This window comes from Carettochelys insculpta, chromosome 10 (genome assembly GCF_033958435.1).
Source record: "Carettochelys insculpta isolate YL-2023 chromosome 10, ASM3395843v1, whole genome shotgun sequence".
In the NCBI taxonomy this organism is placed as follows: Eukaryota; Metazoa; Chordata; order Testudines; family Carettochelyidae; genus Carettochelys; species Carettochelys insculpta.
In genome coordinates, this window is record NC_134146.1 from 45,743,214 (window position 1) to 45,766,050 (window position 22,837).

Here is a 22,837-nt window from a genome sequence, read left to right on the forward strand (position 1 = left end):
ACGTCATGTTTAAATGAGGTGTAACTTGGTGGGATGCAAAGCAAATCTGACCCCTGAAAAGAGTGCAGTTATCTGGAAAGGTTGAATGGCACTCGTTTCAAGACCTCAGATCACCTTCAGACCCTGTTTCTCAACCGGCGGTACATGCACCTTTTGGGGCTACATGACAGAGGAGCTTGGGAGTACTTATATATATTTGCAATAGGGGTACTTATTAAAAAAAAAGAGATTGAGAAACACTGAGTTAGTGTAACCTAGGGAGTTTATGCCCAGTGAGCAAAGAACCCTTGACCAGTGTTTCCTGAATCAGGTGGAGAGGCCTTGTTCAAGCTTCCGCTGATTCATTATAGCCAGTGTGAGAAACAGGTGCTATCCGGTAGTTAAAGTTGGACTTCAACTAACCATTCTACCCCACCAACCACCACCACCCTTTCAGTTGCTCAGAACTTTCTTGAAGACATTCCTTTTGGGTTGAAATTGTCCAGCCTTGGTCTCAGCCCCCAGAGGTAATGCTTTCGGAAAGTTTGATTAAAGTCTGTTCAACCGTTCTGGAGTTATTGAAGGGTGAAGAAACAGTTTTCCCATGTGCTCCAGTCAGAAATCTTGTGCTTGGGTAAGTAACTCAGGCATCTGAAATCACAAAATAGCCTGGGCTTCGGCATCGTTTTGTGTCACTCATTCCCAGTGTTTCCACATGGCTCCGTATTTTACAAGTGGAGTATTTGCCATTAGCAACTTTGCACGTAGGCGGTAGAATTGTCTTCACTCCTCTTTTGTTGTTCCTATTGTGCTCAAGTTTTTTGTTCTCCTGGCTCAGGGCCTTCATGTTTCCACCCTTCCCTACGGATCTGACCTTCTGTCCCAGTGCATCACATAACGATGCCAGCTCGCTGCCAGCCGGCTTTGCACTGACGTCCACACCCCTCCGGCTGCATGGCGAGCCCTCTCAAAGCTGCTCAACCAGCCGCTGCCTTCTCCTCTTTCAGACCCCTCCTGCTGATCCTGGCACCACGTTGCTCAGGAACAGACAAACAGCCTGGCAGCCACTTCCAGCTTATGCCACCGTGAGGGAGCCTGGTCTCACAGCGAGGGCTGGTAGAGAGTTTTCCATTGAAACTGTCTGTTGGTTGCAAATGTGGGTTATCACCAGGTATGTTTTTTAGTGTCTGCATAAAAGTTCATTTTGTTGTTGTGAAATGCCACTGCAGTGCCTCCTGGGGTTGTAGCTGGATGCCTCATGGCCTTATGCCTCTCTACAAGCCAGACTCAGCATTCTCCCCTGTAGCTAAGCCCCACACCCCTGCCTGCTGGTTGTGTTTGTTCTCCTGGCCTTTGAAGGAGCCATGGAGATTGCGGGGATCAGCCCACAGTTTCAGCTGTCTGCTTGGATGATGGAGCACACTGGAGAGTAAACAGGGAATCCTGCATAGCAGATCTCCCTGTAGGACTCAATGGTGTTAAAACGGCCGGAACTGTGAAGCTCTGTGAGCGTTTCACAGATACTCAGTGCTTACCTGAATACCCCAGGGTGAGGAGTGATGAGAGCCTGGGGATAACGCCAAGGCAACTGGCCTGTTGAGTCATGAATATCTTTTCTCAAAACTCTCTACTTTCCTGTGCTCAACAAACGGTTCTTCCTAACCTTCTCCCGCAGCCGTTGGTCTAAACCTGCAAAATGCCACACAACCCAAGGGAGAATGTGCCCTCTGGCATACAGGGTGCTGATCGCTGCCTGGGCTGTGGTTGCTGCTGTCAAGGCAGGCCGCAGGACACAGTCCTCACCTGAACAGCTCCATCCCAGGACCTCGCTACCGGGAGGCAAAAGGCCGGAGGGCTCATGCCCCTGTGGGGAAGTGGTGCCTAAGGAGTGCTGTGCCCTCTGTCCATTTTCTCTCTCGCTGCTTGGCCTGCGGCAGCACAGGGCTCGGTCACCTGCCCAGTGAGGCAGCAGCGTGGCAGACCCTGTCTGCATGCAACAGGAGCTTTGTATTTCTTCCAAGGATGTTTCTAACCCAATCTGCCCACGGGCCTTGGGGTAGTGCTGTGTGAGACACTCAGTGACATGGGAATTCTGCCCCATACCAAATAGTGGGTGTCGACTCTTAAGCCTAAGGATGGCCACGGCCAGATTGTCCAGTAACAAGGGAGCAAATGTGTTTAATTTGCATATGCTATTGCAACTAAGCACCATTGGCTGCAGCTGCCTGATGGTGCAGTCACTGCCCAAGGGCTACATTTTGCATTGGGCTGACGGCCCCCAGAGGTGCTGGCAGGGGATCCCCAGTGTGCCTGGCAGTGCATAGGCCCCTAGCTGTGTAGCCTCTGTCTTCTGAATAGTGGAGGGCAGCTGGGGGGGAGGGGTTGAGGAGCTGCAGAGCCTCTCTGTGGAGGAGAAACTGACCCAGCTGTCCACTTCTGCCCCACAAGAGCTCTGTTTCTGGGAAGCATGGGGTGAATCCACTCCCTGCTCTTCCTGGCCGGAGAGCTGGGCGTTCCTCTGGACTCCTAAGGGAGCACAGAGGCTGAACTTTGCTTCTGAGCTGGTACACGTGGCCCTGGAGTACAATGCAAACCCTCTGTGAAGCCTCTGGGATCACTGTCAGACAAGTCTGAGAGGGGACATGTTAGCAGTTTACAAGTACCTAAAAGGGTATTAGAAGGAAGAGAGAGAAAAACAATTCTTAACCTCTGATGATAGGATAAGAGGCAATGGGCTAAAACTGAGGCAAGGGAAAAGCTTCCTAACAGTCAGGGTGGACTAAGCACTGGAATCAATTGCCTAGGGAAGTTGTGGAATCTCCCTCACCAGAGATATTTAAGAGCTGGTTAGATGAACATCTATCAGGGATGGTCTAGATGGCTCCTGGTCCTGCCATGAGGGCAGGGGACTGGACGTGATGACCTCTTGAGGTTCCTTCCAGTTCGTGTATTCTATGTGTAGTACCCAGAGGCACTGAGACCTCATTCTAGGGTGAGTGAAGTCTGCTCTACAGTGCAGGACTTTAGCCTGTATGCTCACAGGTTCTATCCCTGGTCCTGGCAGCCCAGGTCTGTCGGTGTTACATGTGATTCAGAGTCTGGGGGCTGGAAGGATGAGAATGGAGCCTTTGGACACATGCAAACCAGGGAGCACCATGTGACACTGGTTAGCCCGGTCAGGCACCAGTAGAGCCCTGTCCTTCATCAGCAGATGGGGTGAGGAGGCGGAGGGCAAGCAGGACACACTGCCTATCAAGGACCAGATGGATCAGTGCCACAGAAGATGGGAAAAGACCTGAAGCCCAACCAGCTGTTTGTGACCATATCTAGAGCATCTGGATGGGTCCTCCCTGTGCACCAGGCAGTGTCATAGCCTGGGCTGTCCCTGCCTGGGAGCGCTCACCATTTAGGCTGCCATGGGGGTAGGGCTATGGGAGGGGAGCAGGAAGAGCAGGTGGGTGACTGGCAGGAGGCACTGCTGAGTTCTGTTCTGGGTGCTGACATTCACTCTCTGGGTGGCCGTCAGCAAGTCGTATCTCCTCTCTCCATCTCAGCTGTCTCTTCTCATGGGGAGGGATGCTGATCAGAGTGCCTCCTCCCTACCCGGCCGAGGATCATGGAGGATTACACCCCGTGAGCTGGGACAAGGGGCAACAAGAGGCTGGTTCCAGCTCTGCCTTTCTCCTGGTCCCAGCACACTTCAGAGAAACCTGGAGGTTGGTCTATCTCAGGGGTGCACAAAATGGGGGTGGGCCCCCTCAGGAGGGTGTGAAATTTCCTAAGCTGCTAGGTCTCAGGCTTATCCAGCTCATTAAAAATGTTGAAATATGTTACTGGTGCTACGTCGGTGCAGTCACTTTTCTACACCGACGAATAAAGATTTTACATTCTACTGCCTTATTTTCTTAACTGTGATGAAAAGATTTTTTTTCCATATGAACATAACTGAAATTTCCATCAGTTTGGATAACATTGGACAGGTTGGGGGAAAACCCTGCTAATTGCAGGAACAAAAAGTGGGGCCCAAGGTAAAGTTTGCTCACCCCTGTCTATCTTATGCCACCTGGTAATAGCCCATAAGGACCACTAGCTGGGGATAGCCAAAGTGACTTGTGCTCTGGACAATCACCCTGCATGAGGTGCTGCCAGGATCCAGTTATGCCAGTCCTGTGGCCCCTGGGAGCTCTCCTACACCAGGATAATCTCTTGCTACAGGGCACAGCCCATCTCCCCCTCTTCCTGCCACCTGAGCAGTGCCAAGGGACAGAGCGCAGCAAAGGCGCTGCCCCGTAAAATGCTGCAGTCTGGATATTTCTCCCAGGGATCATGCAAGGCTCCATGCTGCTGAGTGCCGTGACCCCGAGCCATAGATTGGGAGGTTCAGGGTCACCACCTTGACACATTAGCAGCATGTCCTGCAGCAGCCGTCATCACCCACATCCCAGAGACTGGGTGAGAAAGGCGCTTAGGATTCCTCTGCCGCCTGGGCCCTGGGCAGATTGGACGTGCCAGCAGGTGGGTGCAGTCTGCTGGCCAGGAGAGGGAGAAACTGGCATGTGGGGGGTTCCATGCAGTATGCTCTGGGTCTTCTTTGTTACTGGGGCTGCAGCCTACCTGGAGCTCAGGGTGGCACGAAATTTCCACCTCACTGGGTGCAGCTGAGGGACAGAGGATCCACCTGCCTAGCCCTAGCCCTGACTGTAGCTTCCGCTGCGGTGCTGCAGCTCTCCGGAGCTGGACCACCCGCAAGGCCCAGCAATGGCATGTGAAGCAGTAAGGGGCTGAGGGTTTGCAGAGTGGCAGGGAGCTGGGCTGTGCCAGCCGCATTGCAGAGAAGCTCCATCTGCCTGCCAGCCTCGTGGCGGGTGGTGATAAGGGAGGAGCTGGTGTTCCCCGGGGCCCTGTAAACTTTGCTGCCCTTGGATCTCAAAGGAACCTGGCGGCTTGGGACTGAAGGTTTCACACGGTGGGGCAGCCACTGGTCACCCCTCTGCCTTGTTTCCAATGGGACTGCGGCCTGACTGCGTTCAGGAAAGATGGAGGCCGCCTGAGAGCTAGGAGAGGAGACTGGGAAGGGGCAGGAGACTGGAGGGACTGGGAGGGGACGTCAGGGAAAGGCAGTGGAGAGCTGATGGGAGACTGAGCAGGGATGGGGCTGGGGGCAGGAGGAAGAGGGAAACGGTGCAGCGGGGCGCGGCAGGGGAACCCAAGGGGGAGGAGCTGCAGTATGCGGGGGAACTGGCCAAGCGTGAGGGGAGAGAACTGGAGAAGCAGGTGGGCCAGAGGCGGAGGAAGTGGCTGTGGGCGGCAGGGAGGAGCTGGTTGAAGATCCTGAGATGCGGGAACTGGGACTGTCGGAAGAGGAATCAGCGAAGAGGCTGTGGAGGAATTCGGGGACTGGGGGATCCGTGGACGGGGCCGCTGGGGGGGAGTCAGGGACTGGGGGAACCCGGGATGCGGCTGTGGGCGGCCGGGCCGGGATGCGGGGATGGGTGCCAGCTGCCCGGCCACAGGAGGGGTGAGACAGCCGGGGCGGGGCGGGGCGGGCTGGCCGTGGCTCTGCCGAGCTCACTCACAGACGTGCGGGCTGGCGGCTCGCCACGGGCGAGTCCTTCTGTTTAAGCTCGTCTCGTGATTCTCCTCCCGCTCCTCACCGTGGGAAGGGGCTGCGGCCCCTTTAAGGGGCCAGTTCCTCGTGTGGCCGCAAGGTGGGGCGCTCTCCTCGCTCTGACGCCGGCAGCTCAATGGGAGGGGCGGGGCCTGCTGTTGGCCTGGCACCGAGTCCCCGCCCCATCTAATTCATCTTTCCCTCAAACTCCGCCCCGAGGTTAAGCTCCGCCTCATTACTGGGGGCGGGGCTCAGGGTCCCGTCGCCCAATGGGCTGCGCTGTCGGCGTTGTCAGGGGGCGTGCCGGCGGCGCGGCGCTCCCGCTGAGTGCGGCGTTTGGTTGCCAGGGGCGGGGCCGAGCGGGTGACTGGCGGCTCGGCCCCGCCCCCTGGGGCTCAGCCGCGGCGGCGGAGCCGGAGCCCCCAGAGCTGGAGCGTGAGCGGCGGCGAACGGATCCACGAGTCTCCGGGGCAGCCGCGCCGGAGCCGATTCGCCCCGCGCAGCCCGGGACCCCCCTACCCTCCCCAGGGCCGGAGCCCGCGCCGCGAGACCGACCGCTGCCGGGGCCCCGCGCCCCCGCCATGGCTGCGCCCCCGCCACCGCCGCCGGTGCTGCTGCCGGTGCTGCTGCTGCTCCTGCCCGGCGGCAGCCGCGCCCTGGAAGGTGAGACCCGCCGGGGCTGCCCGGGGCGCCGGACCGACGGCCCCGGGGACGCGCTTGTTCCCCCACCGTGGGGGCTCGGACCTCGCCGCCCGGGAGTCCCCCTCCCTTGCTGGGACCGAGCTGGGGCGGCCGGGATCCCCCTGCCGGGCGCTGCCTTGGTCTCCCGCTTTCCTGTGGGCCCCCCGCGCTGCCCCGGGGACGGCTGTGCCGGGAGTGCCGCTCCGGACGGGGAGTCGCTGGTGGGATCGGGGAGTGCGGACTTGCTGCCCACCCCCCAGCGCCCCTGGCCCACGAAACCAGCGGCCCCCCGGCTGCAGGGTGAGGGCTCGGCGCGGGAGAGGGGTTGGCTCCCACTCGGGACTGTCCGGACCCCCGCGGAGAGAGCCTGGCCAGCCCACGGCAGCTTCCCCACTGGCGCGTCAGTCGTCTGCGGGGCCCCGCAGCCCGTCTGTGGAGGGTGAGCTCGGGTGGCAAAGGCACGTCCCGGTTGCGTGTGGGGTTGTATGTGAACCCAAGGGGTGTCGCTGGGCCCAGACAGATGTGGGTTTTAGGGAGGGGATCAAGAGAGGTTGGTGTCAGCGGTGTGCCAGGGGGTGCTGAGATGGAGAGTCCCAAGGGCACCCACGGAAGCTGGTTGAAGAAACAGAAATGTTTTCTCAAAAACTCTTGGTTTTTTGTTTTTTTTTCCTTTTGCGTTTTAATTTTTTAAAATGACCGATTCTGTCAAAGTCCGGATTTCCTGCTGAAATTCCAGGGAGCAGAGTTGGGTGTGGGAGAGAGAGTGCCCTCGCAACCCTGAAATCTGCCTGGATTCTCCAAGTAGTCAGATCATAGTGAAGCATAGATTCCCCCCACCCCCAATAGTCTTCAGAGTCAACACCTTAATGAGTTGGCTGGGGGCAGCTGCTCTTTCTATGAACTGTTTCCGGCTGCCTGTTTGCAAACACAGGAAAAATAACTTCATTGGTTCCTTGACTGTGAACTAAGTGTTTTTCTCCACAACCAAAAGGGCTACTAATTTAATAATTTTTTAGTGAAAGGTTGGATGTTGCAGAAATGGATCAGGCCACTGGAGAAATACCCGGGTGTTGGACTGCTTAGTATTTTGGATCCCCTACTGATACCAGCTTTTAATGATTTAACCCCAAATGTGAGGGAAACCCCCTCCTTATGGAATCTAGAGTCTTTTCCTAGCCTTGCTTTTCCCAAAGGGAAGTAGCTGGTGACTGTGTTGGTGTGTATCCTTCCAAGAGTAGGCGTGCTGTGGGTAGATTTCTTCCTCCCCTTCTTGATCTGAAAAAGAAACCCTCTTCTAGTTCAGTTGAAGATAAAAAGGCAATTAATTTTCTTCCGCTAAGAGGGTGAAATCAAAATCTTCTGGGCAGCTGTGTGGGTGATCCTTCATATTTGCAAGAGGAAAGCAGCTCTGTAGCCTCAACTGGGTAAAAATCAAAGAGGAGGAGAAGGCTGGAATGTGTGTCTCTTGTGGACAGGCAGTTTGGAATAGAAGCTATTTACAGATGGGAAATGTTTTCAGTTTTGTGTTCAACTTTTTGCAAAAAACTAATTTTTGCCTTGTGACAAAAGTCTCTGGGCTCTGCTGGGATCATTGTAGAGTCCTCATTTCTCCTCTCCCCTCTGTAACTCACTACTCTCTCTTGCCAGAATATAAAAAGGTGTGGGTGTTGGGGTTGCTGACCACTTCAAAAAAACAGACTAAGGGAATTTCCTGCCTTGTTAAACACATCAGCCTGGCACTGAAAACGTTTGTATTCTAGTTTGCACGGCTATTCTGGGGCAACAAAAATAGAAGAGAGTCTTGTTCAGAGTCATCTTGGTGTTTCCCCTGCTCCAAAATTCTGATTTGTGCTCTGGGGGCCGGTTTGTTTACCGAGGTGCTGGCATTAGGGGCTTCCCCTGCTGGTGTGTAGAAAAAGAGTGGCTTCTCTTGGCTTTCGGCTTTGTGAAAGGCTGAGGTTTTGTTACAACTCATGTACATTCTTCTTCCTTTGCAAGAAATCTTCAGATTTTGGGCAAAAGTCACCCTCAATGGTTGATTCCCTGTAAGGGCCAAACTAGGATCTGGGGCCTGCTCAGGCTTTGAGCTTCCAGAGACCATGGCCCTCTCTGCAAACTGTGGTAGTCCAGGAAGCAGTAACTACTCTGCATGCATGCTGCTGGTTGGGGATGAATGTGGAGCCAGCTGTGAACCCCTAAATACCAGCCTGGAAATTGCCGAGCATGAGAGAGCGGCCTTGGTGAATAGATATTGCAGAATTAAGTTCTTCTGGGCAGGGACTGGTTTCTTACGCATCCGTGCAGCTCCTCTGATGTGGATTGGGTGCATCATTACCCCAGTTCTAATAACAATTAGCTTCCTATACATGGTTCGGGAGTTGAGCAGCAAGCCAGTTCTGGGGCCCAGCACAGTCGCGGAGGAGTCTGCCTCGGTGTGTGTGTTACAGGGAGGTGGATTGTGTGTTACAGGCTGCATCTTGTCTCGTTGCCTGCTTTTGGGGCAGCTCCCTGCTCCCAGGCTGTTCTACTGTCCCTCTGCAGCGTTTCTGGTGTGCTGCCCTAAGTGCCTGCGATTCCAGCCTCAGCGGTGGGCCAGGGGATTGTACATGCAACTGCTAGAATCTACACAGCTCCTGGCACAGGTTGTGAGAAGTGAGGGCTTTCGTCCACCTTTCCTTCAGAGGAGCTCGGTGGGCTCTGCTGTTTAACCTGCGTGAACCAGGGTGAAGCATAGGGCAGGGAAAATAAACAGCTTTCACTTAGGCACTGCAGGGTTTTTTCCATTTCCGGAGGGGCCAAATACTCCTCTTGAAGGGGTCACCTTCCAGCTGTTTGCCAGGCCTCCTTCAGCGCTGGGTTCAGAAGCTGCCTGTTTGTAGAGCAAGCATGGGTCATGCCAGGCACTGACCAGTCTCTGGGATTAGTGGGTGGTTCTACTCCACAGCCTGATTCAGCTTCTCCTCTGGCTGGGATTCATACAAAACGGCTAACAAGGCTGCAAACCTGGCTAGCTGGGCCACGTGAGGGTTCAGTGACTCCAGCCTTCCCAGCTCTGGGAGCTGAGATCCGTAGTCCCATGGCAGAGAATCCTGCTTCTGCACTTCTGCTGTGTTTGGCTTTTCAGGCCGCTCGCAAAGCTGTTTCCTGACGTGGACTGGAGCATTCAAGCCATTACTGTAAATCTAGCGTGTATGGCTTTTCAGATATTTTAGTGCTACTCATAAATCCACCATTGTAATAAATCTGTGCGCACACACTCTGTAACCGGGGCTGCTTGTGGGCCTGGATCCTGCTGCCCCACTTGGTTCTCCGCTGGGAACAGGCCTCTCCCGGCTGGCTGGCTGTGTCGGAGAGCCCACTGGACTTGCTGTAATTCATGGTCATTGGGACTGGCCGGGGGGTCGTGCCTCCCAGCTGGTGTTGCACTGGGCTCCTGGCCCTGTCCTGGGGTGGAATCATTTGGAGTTCGGTTTCTTAGCAATGTACCATGAGGGTGGGGGAAGGCGTTCTCAGTGAGGGCTTTGTGCTGCTGGGAAGAAAATGGTTTCTCTCCAGATCCTGTAAGTGTGCTGCGTTTGTTTGAAGTCACAATGTGTTTTTCTTCTCCAGTTCAGCAGAGCCTCAGCCTGCTGGAGAAGGAATGCTCTGTCCAGAAGCAACAGCAGAGGCTTTCTCTGGCGAAGCCTTTGCATACTAGGAGACGGGTTTGCTCTGGTTTGGTTGGGAGCAGAGGCTCCTGTGGTCGGGAACCGGCTCTGAGAGTGAGCTCTCTGCCCAGGCTGACGTGAGCGTGGTGGCCTCCTTCGGGCCTCTCTAGCCAGCTGTTGGCATTTAGAATCCGGGCTGTGGAACAGCTCGGGGCACCAAGAACATCCATTAAGTCCAAGACTCCAAGTCCCAGCCTGCCAAGGCCCAAATGTGGGACCCCAGCAAAATGCTGATGGGATTAATTTCTTTCCCATAAATCATATTTTCTCTAAGCGTGTTTAATGCCTCTCTGCATGTCTGATGGGATTGCCAGCCGTCCAAGCGAGGGCCCTAGCACGGTGCGGTTGGAGGGCAGGATGGGTGGTGGAAGAAGGGATCGTGGAGAGCCACTGCTGAGGCTCTGCCAGTCTCCCTTACCATTGTGTGGGCTGGGTGGGCAGACAGGACGACGGCGTTCTCTCACATTTTGCTCAGGGACGAAATTCTGCCTCGCCACTGTTTGTTTTCTCACGGTCTCGTGGAGGTTCTTGAGTTGCTGCCCATGAGTTTCAGGTTGGGGAGCTTGATGAGCAGGCGACTTTTATGCGCCATTCGGGCAGCGGCCACAGAGCGGGTGTTGTGCCGACGTGCGATGTGTGTGGAGAGCGGCGCAGGTTTTGTGGGCTCTCTTCATGTAAACAAGCAACCTGACGTGCTTGCCCTGAACGTTGGGGACTGGGGAGTAATTAGGCTGAAGTTGCCGAGAGGAGCTGCAGGCTCCTTCTCTTCCAGGCCTTTGCTGGCACAAATGGCCGTCACGAAGAAGAGCGAGTCCTTGTCTTGGTTTTTCCCGATTGCCTGTCTGCAGCCCCTGCTTAGATTTATGAAGGCCAACCCCCAAATGCTGCACCCACGTTCATTCCTGTACTAAAAACACTCCCCCCCCAAGTTCTGGGACACTCAGGTATTTTCTTGGCAGAGGAATTTGCTTTTTGTTTAATTACATTTCACAGAAACGCCTCATTTCTCGACAGGGGTAACTAATAGATGTTAGCTTGGCTGTTTTATTGACGCTTGCGGGGGGGAGGCAGAGAGAGAATGCCGATCGTGGGGCTTCCTGGCGTTGGCTGTGCTTGTTAAGTCTCCTGTTCCTCACAAAATGCCCTGCTGCCTGAAAGCTGCTTGGTCTGTGTTTCCTGAGCCGAGGAGCAGAGGGCCTTTCCTTTGTGTCAAGCAGAGCACACAGCCAGTTAGCGCGTGGGGAGAACTTGCCGGGAGTTGCATGCGGTGAAATTTCAGTGGCAGTCTGTATGTTTGTGGTTTTTTCACTTCTCTTGTTCATTTGCATAACAACACTTTGTTCCTAGTTAAAGGCATAAAACATCCGGCTGTCTAAAAGCAATGTCCCCAAACTCCCCATTCTTGAGATGAATTATTGCACCAGCTATGGGGGGAGGCCAGTTCCTTGCATTTTTCCTTCCGTGATAAGTTGCTGCTGCTGCTGCTGCTGCTGTGATTAGAAAATCGGAGCACGGTGTTTAATTAAATGTCCAGAAGACTCTGAATCACAGACATGCATGTTTTGAAAATTGTAGTTGTGCCTGTTGTTGTGCTAAGTCAAACTGGTTTGTCGGGATTAAGTGTCTCCTCCTTGGTGCCGAACTCAGGGGGAGGGGTAGCGTGTGTGTGCGTGTGTGCGTGCGCGCGTGTGCGCCCTAGATGAAAGCCTAGGTTCTCTGGAGGGCTCTGAGCCTGGCTCTGCCCTAAGCGAGCGACTGAAATGAGAGTCATGAAGTCATCCCTGAAAGTGGGCCTGTCTCCGGCAGAGCCCTGGGCTGCCAGGGAGCGCACTGAGCACGTGCCTGGATGGCTCAGAGCTGCTAGCGTCAAAATCCTGACCTTCGTAGGGTCCGTCCTGCCCTTCGTTTCCTCTGCTGTTCGGTTCGGTGATAAGTCGTAACAGTGAGAGCTGCTGCTCCCCTCTGAGGCTGGCTGCGTTTGGGAGGGAGAGACTCGGTGGCTGAGGGACGGAGGGCTGAACAGGCGTGCTCCCGCTCGCAGCTCAGTGCTGTGGGCTTGTGGCTCTCTGCCGGTGGCACTGTGCGTGTGACTAGGAAATAAGCAAAATGGAAAAGCCGTTCTCAGCCTGGAATCTGTCAACACTGAGGGCAAGTCCCCTTTGCACCCACCTCACTGCAGAGCACTGGCGTGTGGGCAGCCCAGGCTCCGAGCTTCATTTCTGAGCAGAAGCCACCATATTGGAAAGAGGGAAGGAAAAAATCTTTCATCCGGGTCATCTTTCCTTCCCCCAGTCTCCTGTGCAGCTCTCGCCTGAGGCGGATGACAGAGCTGTCGTGTTCCGCTCGCTGCAGCCTTGTTTGGCTTGTCAGTAAAAGTTGGAAATTTTGATGGCCAGAAATATGACTGGGATCTCATGCCCTGGTCTCGGCTGGCCCTCGCAGTGTCGGCGCACTCAGGAGAGCTGCTCTGAACCCTTTGTCGCTCAGTAAGATGCACTAAATGAGGTTCAGAAGGCACTTTTTGTAAAATGGGAGCGTTCTCCAGTCAGGCAAAGGGGACAATGTGGCGATTGCCAAGCAGGGCTGGCTCTGGGTAAAGGATGGGGGATTCGAAGCCCGCAGACATGTTACTGACAGGCAGGGAAGGGTGGCAGCTTAGCCGGGAAGGAGACAAGGATAAGCAAAACAGGCCACCTACACAAGGCTACCAAGTGAGCCTCCTTCCTGATCGCAGTGCCTTTAAAAACAAAGGTCCCTAGGAACACGCTTGGGGGCTCTCCTTGCACAAGGCTGGTGGTTCCAGGCCGTTGCTAATGCCTATATTCCTGTGGCACATCCCTTTCAGAAGGAGGGCGTTGGAAGAGGTGGAGATCTGTGTGGCCCAGAGGGGTTTTGCATCCCTGTTGCTCTCTGGTCCCCTGACAGTCCAGGGACCAGCCGTGCTAGTTGTAACTCCTTTGGGCATCAGCCTGCAGGCCTCCCTGCGTTCCCACAGCCTTGAGTCCATCCTGGCAGTAGCCTTTCTGCTCTGCAGCTCTGCTCTCCGCTTCAGCCTTCCTGCTCTCCAATGGGGTTGCCATAGCAAAGCGCGATTGACTGGGCCCCCATCTCTCTTCCTGCCATTAAGCTCATCTGACTCTTCTGTCTCCACTTCCCACCAAGGTCAAGCACCTTGTACATCACCGCGGAAATGCCCGTGCGGGCAGATGCTGTGCTGAGGTGTTCCTCTGCTGGGAGAGGGCAGAGGAGCAGGATGGGTGAGCAAGAGGGGGTTGGCTTTTACATAATAAGGGGTGTCGAGGAGAGATTTGGGATGCAGGTTCCCCTTGTGGTGTCACCTGGGGCACCTCACGCAGGAATTCAGCAACACAGCCAGTCGGGCATCGGTGTGTGTGTGTCCACCAGACAGATGCTTTGATCCCTTTCGTGTGTGTGTGTGAGAGAGAGGGAGAGAGAGAGAGCAAGCTCCCAGCCTTGCTGGCGGCTGTATGTAACATCCAGCTCTACCCGCGGGCTGGCATGTCCCAGCCATGCACAGGGAGGCAGTGGCCGACACCTGTTTCCCAGCCCCCTCCCCTGGAATGCCAACCAGTCGCTGGCCCTTTCTAACCATGGCAGGGGCTGCCGACTTCAGGCCCGGCTGAGCCTGGGAGAGCTGCTGTGCCGAGAGTTGGAGCCCCCCAAAGGCCCCTTCCTTCCCAGCTATTCCTGCCCCCGATGGAGTTGGTGGCTGGTTGGACAGAGCAGACGTCTTGCGCCTCGCCTGGCAGCCTCCTGGTTGGCAGCTGCTGTTGCAGCATTTGCCCTGACTGGTTTCCCTGGGAGGGCAGGGGCCGTACACCCTTGGTGGAGGGGCTGAAAGCAGTCCTCAGCCTGCCCCGCTTGTCACTTGGCTAATTCTGCCAAGTGCTCAGCATGAGACAGACCCCACTTTAGGGCTTACGGGGCGGAGGTGTGTGTGGGGGGGGGGTCCGACACGCAGGCACAAACGGCGCGCAGTCCGCGGCCTTTATTTATTAATGAGAAAAATGTGCGGGACTTGAACGATTGCCAGGAGCAGATTTATTCTAGTTCCCCAGAAATTAAACTGAAATGAAGAGGAGAGAGTCAGCCAGGCCTGGCACCCCCTCCAGCCCCCACCTCCCGACTCTGTGCTTGTTTTAACTTCGGAAGAATCTGACTTTGGAAGGGGCTGGGGGAGGATATTTGGGTTTAAACAGTTCCAGATGGGGTTGGTGCTGGAGAGTCAGAGGAAGTGAGTGGAGAGCAGCGTGGAGATTCGGGTAGCTGCCCCAGGCAAGGAGCGGGGAGGGAAGTCTTGGCAGAGGCTCCATCTCAGAGCTGACTGGATGGGATGCAGCTTGGCAGCCGAGCACTGCCTCTCTGAGCCGCTGTGTCTGTGGGCTGAGGAGCGTCTCCGGGTCCCTTCTGGCCATCTTCCGCCCACTCCCCTTCCCTGGAAGGCGTCCAGCATAACCGCCAGCTCAGGTGGTGGCTGAGGGGTGTATCCCAGCCCAGAAACGGCTGCAAAGCTGGAGGCTGTTGTCCGCCTGCCCTTCCGTCACTGGATGCGCAGGAATTTGTTGGGTGGCCCTCGATCGTGGCCAGCCCAGAGCCCCGGCTGCAGACACCACAGCCTCCCAACACGGGCTCTGCCCCCTGGGAGCTCTGCAGCCAGAGGTGCAGAGAGCTGCTAGCGTCTGCTGTGCCCAGCCCCACGCAGAGGCAGTGCTGTCACGGCCGGAGGGTGGACGAAGTGGGTGTTTCTTCGAGAGTGACTGATGGATCACTTTCCTGCCTGCTGGCCGGGGAGGGCTCTGTAGCCTAACGCGGGCCAGGGCGGTGAGGAGAGAAGCCCCTTGCGACGGGGCAGGGAGGGGTCTGTAGGGCTGAGGAGAGGCCCTGCAGAGGAGAGCAGTGCGGGGTGACTCTGTCTCGCACCTGGGGAGGGGGAATTACTCTTCTGCCACATGAAAATCTGCCTCCCTTTGCAGCCCCTGGAGTTTGCACGTGGTGCTCCCAGAATCCCCAGGGTATTAATAGAACTGTAATTGCAGTGTGGAGATGGGCTCGGAGCAGCTGGCTCTGGGTCCTCTCCCTCTTTTTCGGCTCCCTTCAGGCGTGGCTGCTGCCCCAGAAGGGGCCAAGGCCTGGCAGAGCTCTGAGCGGGCTGTGGGGGAGCTGCCCGAAAGCTGAGCACAACTGACTGGCTGCAGGAGGGAGCAAATCGTGGTAGTGAGTGACTTGCCGGGGTGGCAGGCTGAGACCCGGAGGGATTTCTCCTCAGTCTGCTACTGTATGTGCCTGACGCTTAATGCCCAGGGGCTATAGGCCCAGCACTAGCTGGGAACTCTGCTTGGCAATGAAATGAATAGGCCCACAAACTGTTAGTAAGCTTCCTTGTCTGTGGCCAGGGGAGGGGCTAGCCCCCCCTGCGGGGCATGGTCCCTGCACTGGCATCTCTGGCCTAGCTCCCACTGGCAAGCAGGCTGGAGAGCCAAGGATTTTGGGCTGTCAAGGCAGCATCCCCAGAGAGCGCATGACCCACAGGAAGAGAGAGACACCCCCAGCATATCCCCAGTGCCAGCACTTCAGCAGCTTCTCGTTGGGCTGCCGTCCGAGATCTGCTCCTGGGGGCAATCCAGCCAGAACTGCCTTCCAGGAGCCTGGCAGGGGGCGAGTGAGGCACCGGGGACTGGGGAAGATCCTACAGCCAAGAAAAGCTTCATCTGGTTTCCTTGCCCTTGGCCTGGCGCTCAGTGATGCTTGTCTGAGATTTGCATGTCAGTAACCACGGGGGTCTGGGTGAGGGTGGGTGGAGCAGTCCTGAGTGGTGAGATGTGTTTGCAGGGGGATGAGGGGGGTGGCAGAGGGAGATGTATTTGCTGGCTGCTCAGTCAACATCCCTCGCCCCCTGCCCATCAGTTAATTATGTGCTCTATGGGCTAGTTTTCCAGGGTCTGGGATGCACCTTCCCCTACTGAGCGGGCTTAAGGGCAGGAAGGTGGACCCAACCTGGCACTGAAGATCTGAGCTCAAGTTTCCAACTCTGCTGAAGACTCCTGGCATACCCTGGAGTCGTGGCACTGAATCCCCTGGTGCCTCAGTTCCCCCTTCAACACGTGAAGCTACTTCCTTTGGGTTGGCTGTCTAGCTTGTAAGCTCTTCAGGGCAGAGGCTGCTATTGCGTCTCTACCATGTGGCCCTGATCTCACTGTGGCCTCTAGACCCTACTGTAATACAAAAATAACAAGGCTGTTGTTAAGTGCTCACATTGCTCTTTACGCTAAGTGGGACAGACTCTGCCCACTGCCAGGGGCAAAACACTAGATTACATGTGCCTGTGTCTGGCTCAGCAGATCTGAACTTCTGTGATGATGTGCCAGATGTCCTTGGCTCAACTGGCCAGAGCTGTGACACTGGCCCTGGTCTCCTCTTGCTCCCAGTGGGTTGCTGGCACGTGGAGGTTAGCAGTCGGAGAGAGCTGGCTCTGCAGCGTGGGGATGGTGAGCCCCTCGCCACTGCAGCCGTCTGTGCTGGCATCAGCCCAGCAGGGTGGGAAGCTCGTTGGGCTCTTTCCTGCCCAGCCCATTTCTGGAGGCAAACCCCAGAGTCCCATGAGTAGGAGAGCAATGACTGGAACAGAGGACAGGTGTATGCTGGTGAGAGAGAAGAGGGGAGACACGCCTGCCCCACATTGCAGCTGCAGGAGATCGCCAGAGCGAGGGTGCAGTGTGGCAGATCTGTTAGCACGACCTGCTGGGGCTGGCTGCTGCGGTGAGGGTGACAGCGTGTGCGTGCTGGCTCAGGCATAAAACAATATGTGCAGCCGCAGCAGCGATGGGGCGAGACTGGAGCTTGGGGGAGCAAAGGGGCCCGGTGGGCAAGGAGAGGGAGGCAGGAAATCTGGTCTGTGTTCAGTGAGCCGTGATTCCTGGAGGGGCTGGAAGCCAAAGGAACCATCCAGCGTGGGGCGGATTCCCCACGGGAGTCGCGTGGCCGGGACCAAGAGAACGGAGCCGCCCGAGGTCAGAATGTAACTTGCTGGGTGGGCCGGAGGGGAGGTCCCGGGTCCTTGCAGAGAACCGGAGTCCAGGACTGGTCGTTCTGGTTTGCGCCTGAGCTGCGGCCGTTCCCAGCCCCTGCAGGGGGAGCTGTCACACAGCATCTGTCCGCATCAAAGGCAGCAAGCGACTCTGTCCGGCCTCTGCCATCCTGCAGCGGGCTGTGTCCTGCGTTCCAGGGTCACAGCCTCTCCTGGGCCGGGAATAGCTCTGCGCTGACAGTTCTGATCTCCCGGGGCGTGTGGGGAAGGAGCAGAGTGGGCCTCCCTTGTTAAAAATACTTGGGGGGGGGGGGGTTTGTGAGCCGTCCCTCCTCTGTGACTTACTGCCCGTGCCCCAGCCTTGCTAATTCCAGCCTGGGGGGGTCTATCACCACGCCACGCTTCCTGTCTCCTCTCGGCTCGCTGCACACACGCCCCAGCCGCTGCGTCCCTCTGCCTCCTCCTTCAGCCACTCCCTTCCTGCCCATGGCAAACTCTGTCCCCTCGCCAGAGCCTTCCCAGGAGTTTCTCCGTGAAGGGGCCGGCGTCGGCGGGCAGGAGAGCAGCCGGCAGCCTGGTGTGGCGTGGGCGTTCCCTGCAGGGAGCAGTGGGGGCGGGGGGCTGCTCCCTGGGAACCCCAGAAGGGCAGAAGGCTTAATGGGATCTTCCTTGTCTGAATGCAGCGCTGTCGGGGGTCCTATGAGCGCCCCCGGCTGGCGACCCACTCGGACAGCTGTGAAAAGAGAACCAAGTCTGCGCCCTGGGGATGTGGGGGTTCTGCTAGCACTGGTGTCTCCCATGGCGTGTCTGGCATGCCTCCTGGGCTCCTTGGAAATGGGGCTCCGCAGTTTATCTGCCCTGTGCCCCAGATACCCTCTTTGTCTGAACACAACCCTCTCCAGAATCCCCACCCCCACCCCAGGTGGGGTCTGTCTGGTTACAGCGAAACTCAGGGACCTGCCGCAGTTGGAAAGCGCTTGCACGGACTAGCCGCTTAATGCTCTTCTCGACGTAATCAGGCAAAACACAGAAGAGATCGTGAAAAGCAAATGTTTAAGTGCACGGCTCTACCTCTCCTTCCCTGTCAACACAGGGCATTCTGCTCCCTTCGTTTGTCCAGAGTTCTTGGGCCAGCTGGGCTCAGGAAAGCTGGCAGGGCCTCTACCCCTGTGCTGGGCGAGCTCTCTCACCTGCAAGTCCTTTACCCAGCTTCTGTGACCTTGCTGTGTCTTGCCCTACACTTCATTCTCCTCTCTCGCCCCCAGCCCTGTGTATTTCTTTATATAAGCCCCTCACAGTCACCTGGTCCCCTCTGATTTAGTCTGGGTCAGTTTCCGCTTCCCCTCTTCCCTTCGGAAGGGTAGAGCTAGAGTTGCATTTCCAAGGCTTGAGCTGCTTTCTAGCTTACCCTTTGTGAGAGCTGAGTAACCTTGTAACCCTTAAGACCTGTCAGCTGTGCTGGGTCTTCATACATATGAGGACTTGCAGTGCGGCAGCTTTTGCTAACAACTTCACACTATCAGCCAGCATGTATAACTTGTGTGGCTGCAGCCCCAGTTCATCACAGGTGTCCCTGGCCAGTGACTAGGGTGAGAGCAACATGGTCACTGCTCTCAGGGTGGGATTCGGGCTGTTGGTTTGGGCAGAAGCTTGCTCTGAGAGAGTCCCCAGCAGCCGGCCAGTGGTCTGACTGGGAATTTCCCTGTCTTGGTCCAAGGCTTCTCCCCTGGAAGTGCGTGGAAGGGTCTCCCTGCAGGGTCTGCCCTGATGCACAGCACTCTGTGTGGCTTTTGCTTTGTGTATGTGAAATGTGTGTCAGCGGGAAAAGTGCAACCTCAGGTTGTCTCCCACAGGCAGCCCTTTGTTTCCAGAGAAAGGGCCTCGCTCCAAAATCCTTTGTGCGGCAGTTTAGAACAGGGCTGGGATTAATTGTTCCAATAGGTGCCTGAATGGGAAGCACACAAGGCCACTCGTTCCGGTTATAATTCTCCCAAAGCTGGGGTGGGAACTAAAATGTGCAGGAAATGCCCCCTTTGGCGGCAACACCACCCACGAGTCCGAGCCTGATCTTCTGCTGATGCTCAGAAGGATCTCCCTTCTGTTTTCAGAGACCTTGGGAGTGGAGGGAGCAATAGAGCCAGGAACCCCCCTCCCAGCAAACACTGCCGTGTACATGCTGTTTACCCTTCTGAAGGGAACTCTGGACAGGGTGGTAACTTGTAAATAGTTCCACTTCTTGGTTAGCATCTGCACTGCTGCGTTGGCCATGGTTCCATTCCAGCACTTTGGAGAGGAGCTCGCCTCTGGTTTGGGCCCACATGTTCTAGGACACATGCCAAAGACCCCTAGCTCCTGCTCTCTGCATCAGTGGGCTGCAGAACGGGCTCTGGGTATTTCTACAAGGCTCTTCGCTAAAATCTGAATCTTTTTCCCCCTCCCCTCCATGGGCTTGGTATTGCAGAGTGGCCAGAGTTCTGCCTTGCCAGAAAAGCATGATAGCTGGCAGCATCCACAGTCAAAGCCAAGAGCGTCTGAAGATTTTGTACCCTCTGCCTCAGATTTCTTAGCTTCTTTGAGGAGCTGATGGAAAAGAATGCATGAGAACGGTCATACTGTGTTAGACCAATGGTCCGTCTAGCTCTCTGCTCTGTATTCAGAGGGTGGCCCAGTGCCAAGTGCCTCAGAGGGATGAGCAGGGCAGTTTAAGTGACCCACACCCCTATTGTCTTGTCCCGCCTTCTGGAGCGCTGAGGTTTAGGAACACTGAGAGCATGGGATTGCATCTTTGGCTGTCTTGGCTAATAGCCGTTGCAGGACCTGTCCTCTGAACTTATCCATCTCTCTTTGGAACCCCTTTGGCTCAATAAGTGATGTCCAACAAAGAAGGAAGGCATGGATAGTTTGAACCTCTTTCGGTTTCTCTACCATGAATGCAGGCTCCCTAAGCCAGGCACCTGGAGGGAGCTGCTACTGCTCCCCCAGCTCTGACTGTATAACTCATTGACCGAGTCTGCTGTCCTATGCGCTAGATGCGCCTTGGGACTTGCCCTGAAACTCCCTATGGGCAGCAGGAGCAAGTTCCCATAGGTTCCTTCATTGAGGGAAAGGGACTATCTTAGCATGGGCTCCCTTTCCTTTTACAGCTCAAATGCCAGCCGCACAGTGCACAGTTGGAGGAGAAGTCTCGGCAGGGGAAAGGCTATGTATATCACACTCTGGGCCTGGCTTTCCAGAGAGGCTGTCTTGTATCTTCTTCTGCCTCTGGATTTCCCCCTCCCATCCCTTTTGGGGGCCCTTTTTTTCACCTGGAGGGCTATAGTGGATATGTGGGTTCTCTAGACTGTAGCCCAAAGCTACCAGCAAATTTCCTGTCCCTTTTTAGGTGCCTGAAATTACTGTGGGACATGGTCTTCCCCAGGTTAGCAGATGGAACTAGTAGAGCAGGTACTCAGATGGAATCCTGGCCTAAATGAATTCAGTAGCAAAACTCGCTCTAACGGGGCCTCAAAGCCTCAAATACAGAAAGTCTCTTCTCCTTCTGATGCTTTTTCTCAGCGCTCTGCAGTCAGCGCCAGCCACGCCTATATTTCACTTCTCTCATGATGCTCTGCATGTTGTCTTCCACAATACACAGAAAGCTGTCCGGAGGCACGTCAGTAAAGCCACCCCACACTCCTCCTCCTTCACATCCTCCCTTGAAACTCTCCTCTGTCACAGAGACCACAAAAAGTCACTGACTGATCTTGAATAAACAGAGGGTCCGTGAGGCTAATTGCTTATTGTGTGCCCACCGCCTCTTCCGTGTCGCTTGTCTCCAGCTGAGAGCTTGGGCCGAGCAGGCATTGACTGCGCCTGTTGTGTTCGTAGCACCTGGGACTTGCTGCGGTAATTCTGATATCTCCCCTCCCCGTCATGAAGGAGAAGGGGTGGGCGGTTTGTGTCCCGTTTCGGGTTTGTAAAGACTCAAGCTGGTGAAGAACTCAAGGTGGGCTGGTAGCTTTCAGGACCGTGTCCTCCTCCTGTGAACTGCCTCTGCAGGTCCATGCTTCAGGTGGCAGGTACAGCGAGTCCCAGAACTGTTTCAAGCATGGGGACGATGCTCACGTTTCCAAAAGTAAAACTGGGGCGGCCCTGGGGCTAGTCCAAGGCATTCCTCCTCCTCCTCCTCCTCCTCCCTACAGAGCTTGCCAGAGTTGCCAACCCACGCCCTGCTGCTCAGGGGGTGATGCCGCCTCCCCAGTCTTCCCTGGAGTTGAAGCTGACTCCCCCCTCCCAATGCCACCTGCTGCTGGGGCGGAACACCTACCTGTGTCCTGTGCAACCCGCAGTTGGGCTGACCACCTCCTCCCAGCTTTGTGCCTGATGCCTCCAACGGGGCTGACCTCAGAGCCCCACTGCCCTGTACTGCACATTCCTGCTTCCCCCCCATATCCCTCTGTACCCCCTCCCCGTATCCCTACCTTGTTTTGTCAAAGAAGGTGGGAAGGCTGGAACAGAGCTTAAGAAAGGGACTGTCCTAGCCAGGAGAGGACTTACGGTCACCCTAAACATGACCCTCACGTACAACCAGTCTCTGAAGCAAGGGCTTTCCAGGATGTCTGCTGCCAGCTAGCCGCACCGCCTCCTTCACATATAGGCCTCAGGCCTTCTCCCCTCCGTTTCCGGCTCTTTCCTTGGCTCGTATCTCACTGTTCACAGACACTCTCATTCCTCTGTGTGGTGTGTGGCCTTGGCTGTGGGCTTGTGCTGCTGCCTGCTGGTTTCTCAGCTAAGATGGTGGATCCATGATAGTGAGGGTTCGGGAGGCCTGTCTCAACCATAGAAATACCCAATCTGTTTGAGGGAGTATGGATTTTATTTTGAATGGCTCCACGCCCCAGAAGAGGGTCTTGCCCCATCAAACGGAAGAGCTCGGGTTCCACTCAGATGCTCAAGTTTCGTGTGGCTCCCCTGGAACCCTTCTCTTTAAGCCCTCGGTTCTGACTCGGAGATTTTGGCCTCGGTGGTGTATGTTGTACCCCTGTCGCCATTTGAACTTGCATAGGAAGGTGTAACATTCAGACTCGGCAAAGGCCGATCTCTGTCAATGCCGAGCATTTGTTTAGCTTCACTACAGCTGCTTGGGACTCCGTGAAATGTTTGGCGGCGGTGGCTGCATGTCTCAGGCATCCTGGAACACAAGTGTGCCCATATTTGGACACCTGGCTGGTCAGGGCTCTGTCCTTTCAAAGGGTATATATCCCTTCCTGCAACCTGTTCCTACAACAGGAGTCTGGGACTCCAAACGGCCTGGCTCAGGCTGACTTTTATAAGAGCCACCCTGGGCGCTCTGCAGCCTTTCTGCTGAGGGAGGTGGGACATGCGGCTCTCATGCTGTAGCCCCTGGGGATCAGACAGGTCTCCCTGAAACTGGCTTATCTCGTGACCTTGGCACATGACACTTTCTGCCAGGCTGCAGCCACGTTCCACGCTGACCACTGGCCACCCTGTGCCCTGCACAGGTGTCTAACAACGCCCTGAGTAATTTGGGATACTCTGCCTTGGTTGGCAATGCAATCCCGTTACCCTGAGTTCTCCCGCCTAGTCCTCCTCCGTGTGGATGGCTCTTGTGGAAGCTGTGCTGTGCCTGGAATTTAAGACCATTTGACTCTCCAGCCTTCTTTTCCTGGCGGAGTAACTAGGGCATGTGGGGAGGGGTGCCGGGGAGATATCCCCACTGTTGTCTCAAGGCCGTGTGTCTGGGAGCAGGGACACCAAACCAGGGCTCCGCTACTGGGAGCAGGGCAGCCCGGCTCTTGTACGGAACAGGCCTTGCCA

General features: G+C 56.0%; 1 protein-coding gene across 2 annotated transcripts in view; it reads left to right on the forward strand.

Moving 5' to 3' along the window:
* Positions 1-6,033: 6,033 nt before the first annotated feature.
* Positions 6,034-22,837, forward strand: part of EPHB3 (EPH receptor B3) — a 46,916-nt gene continuing 30,112 nt past the window's right edge. For both annotated transcript variants that reach the window (XM_075004641.1, XM_075004642.1), the window contains exon 1: positions 6,034-6,250. In XM_075004641.1, the coding sequence (XP_074860742.1) occupies positions 6,169-6,250 (82 nt within the window). In that variant the 5' untranslated portion in view covers positions 6,034-6,168. The remainder of the gene's footprint in view (positions 6,251-22,837) is intronic.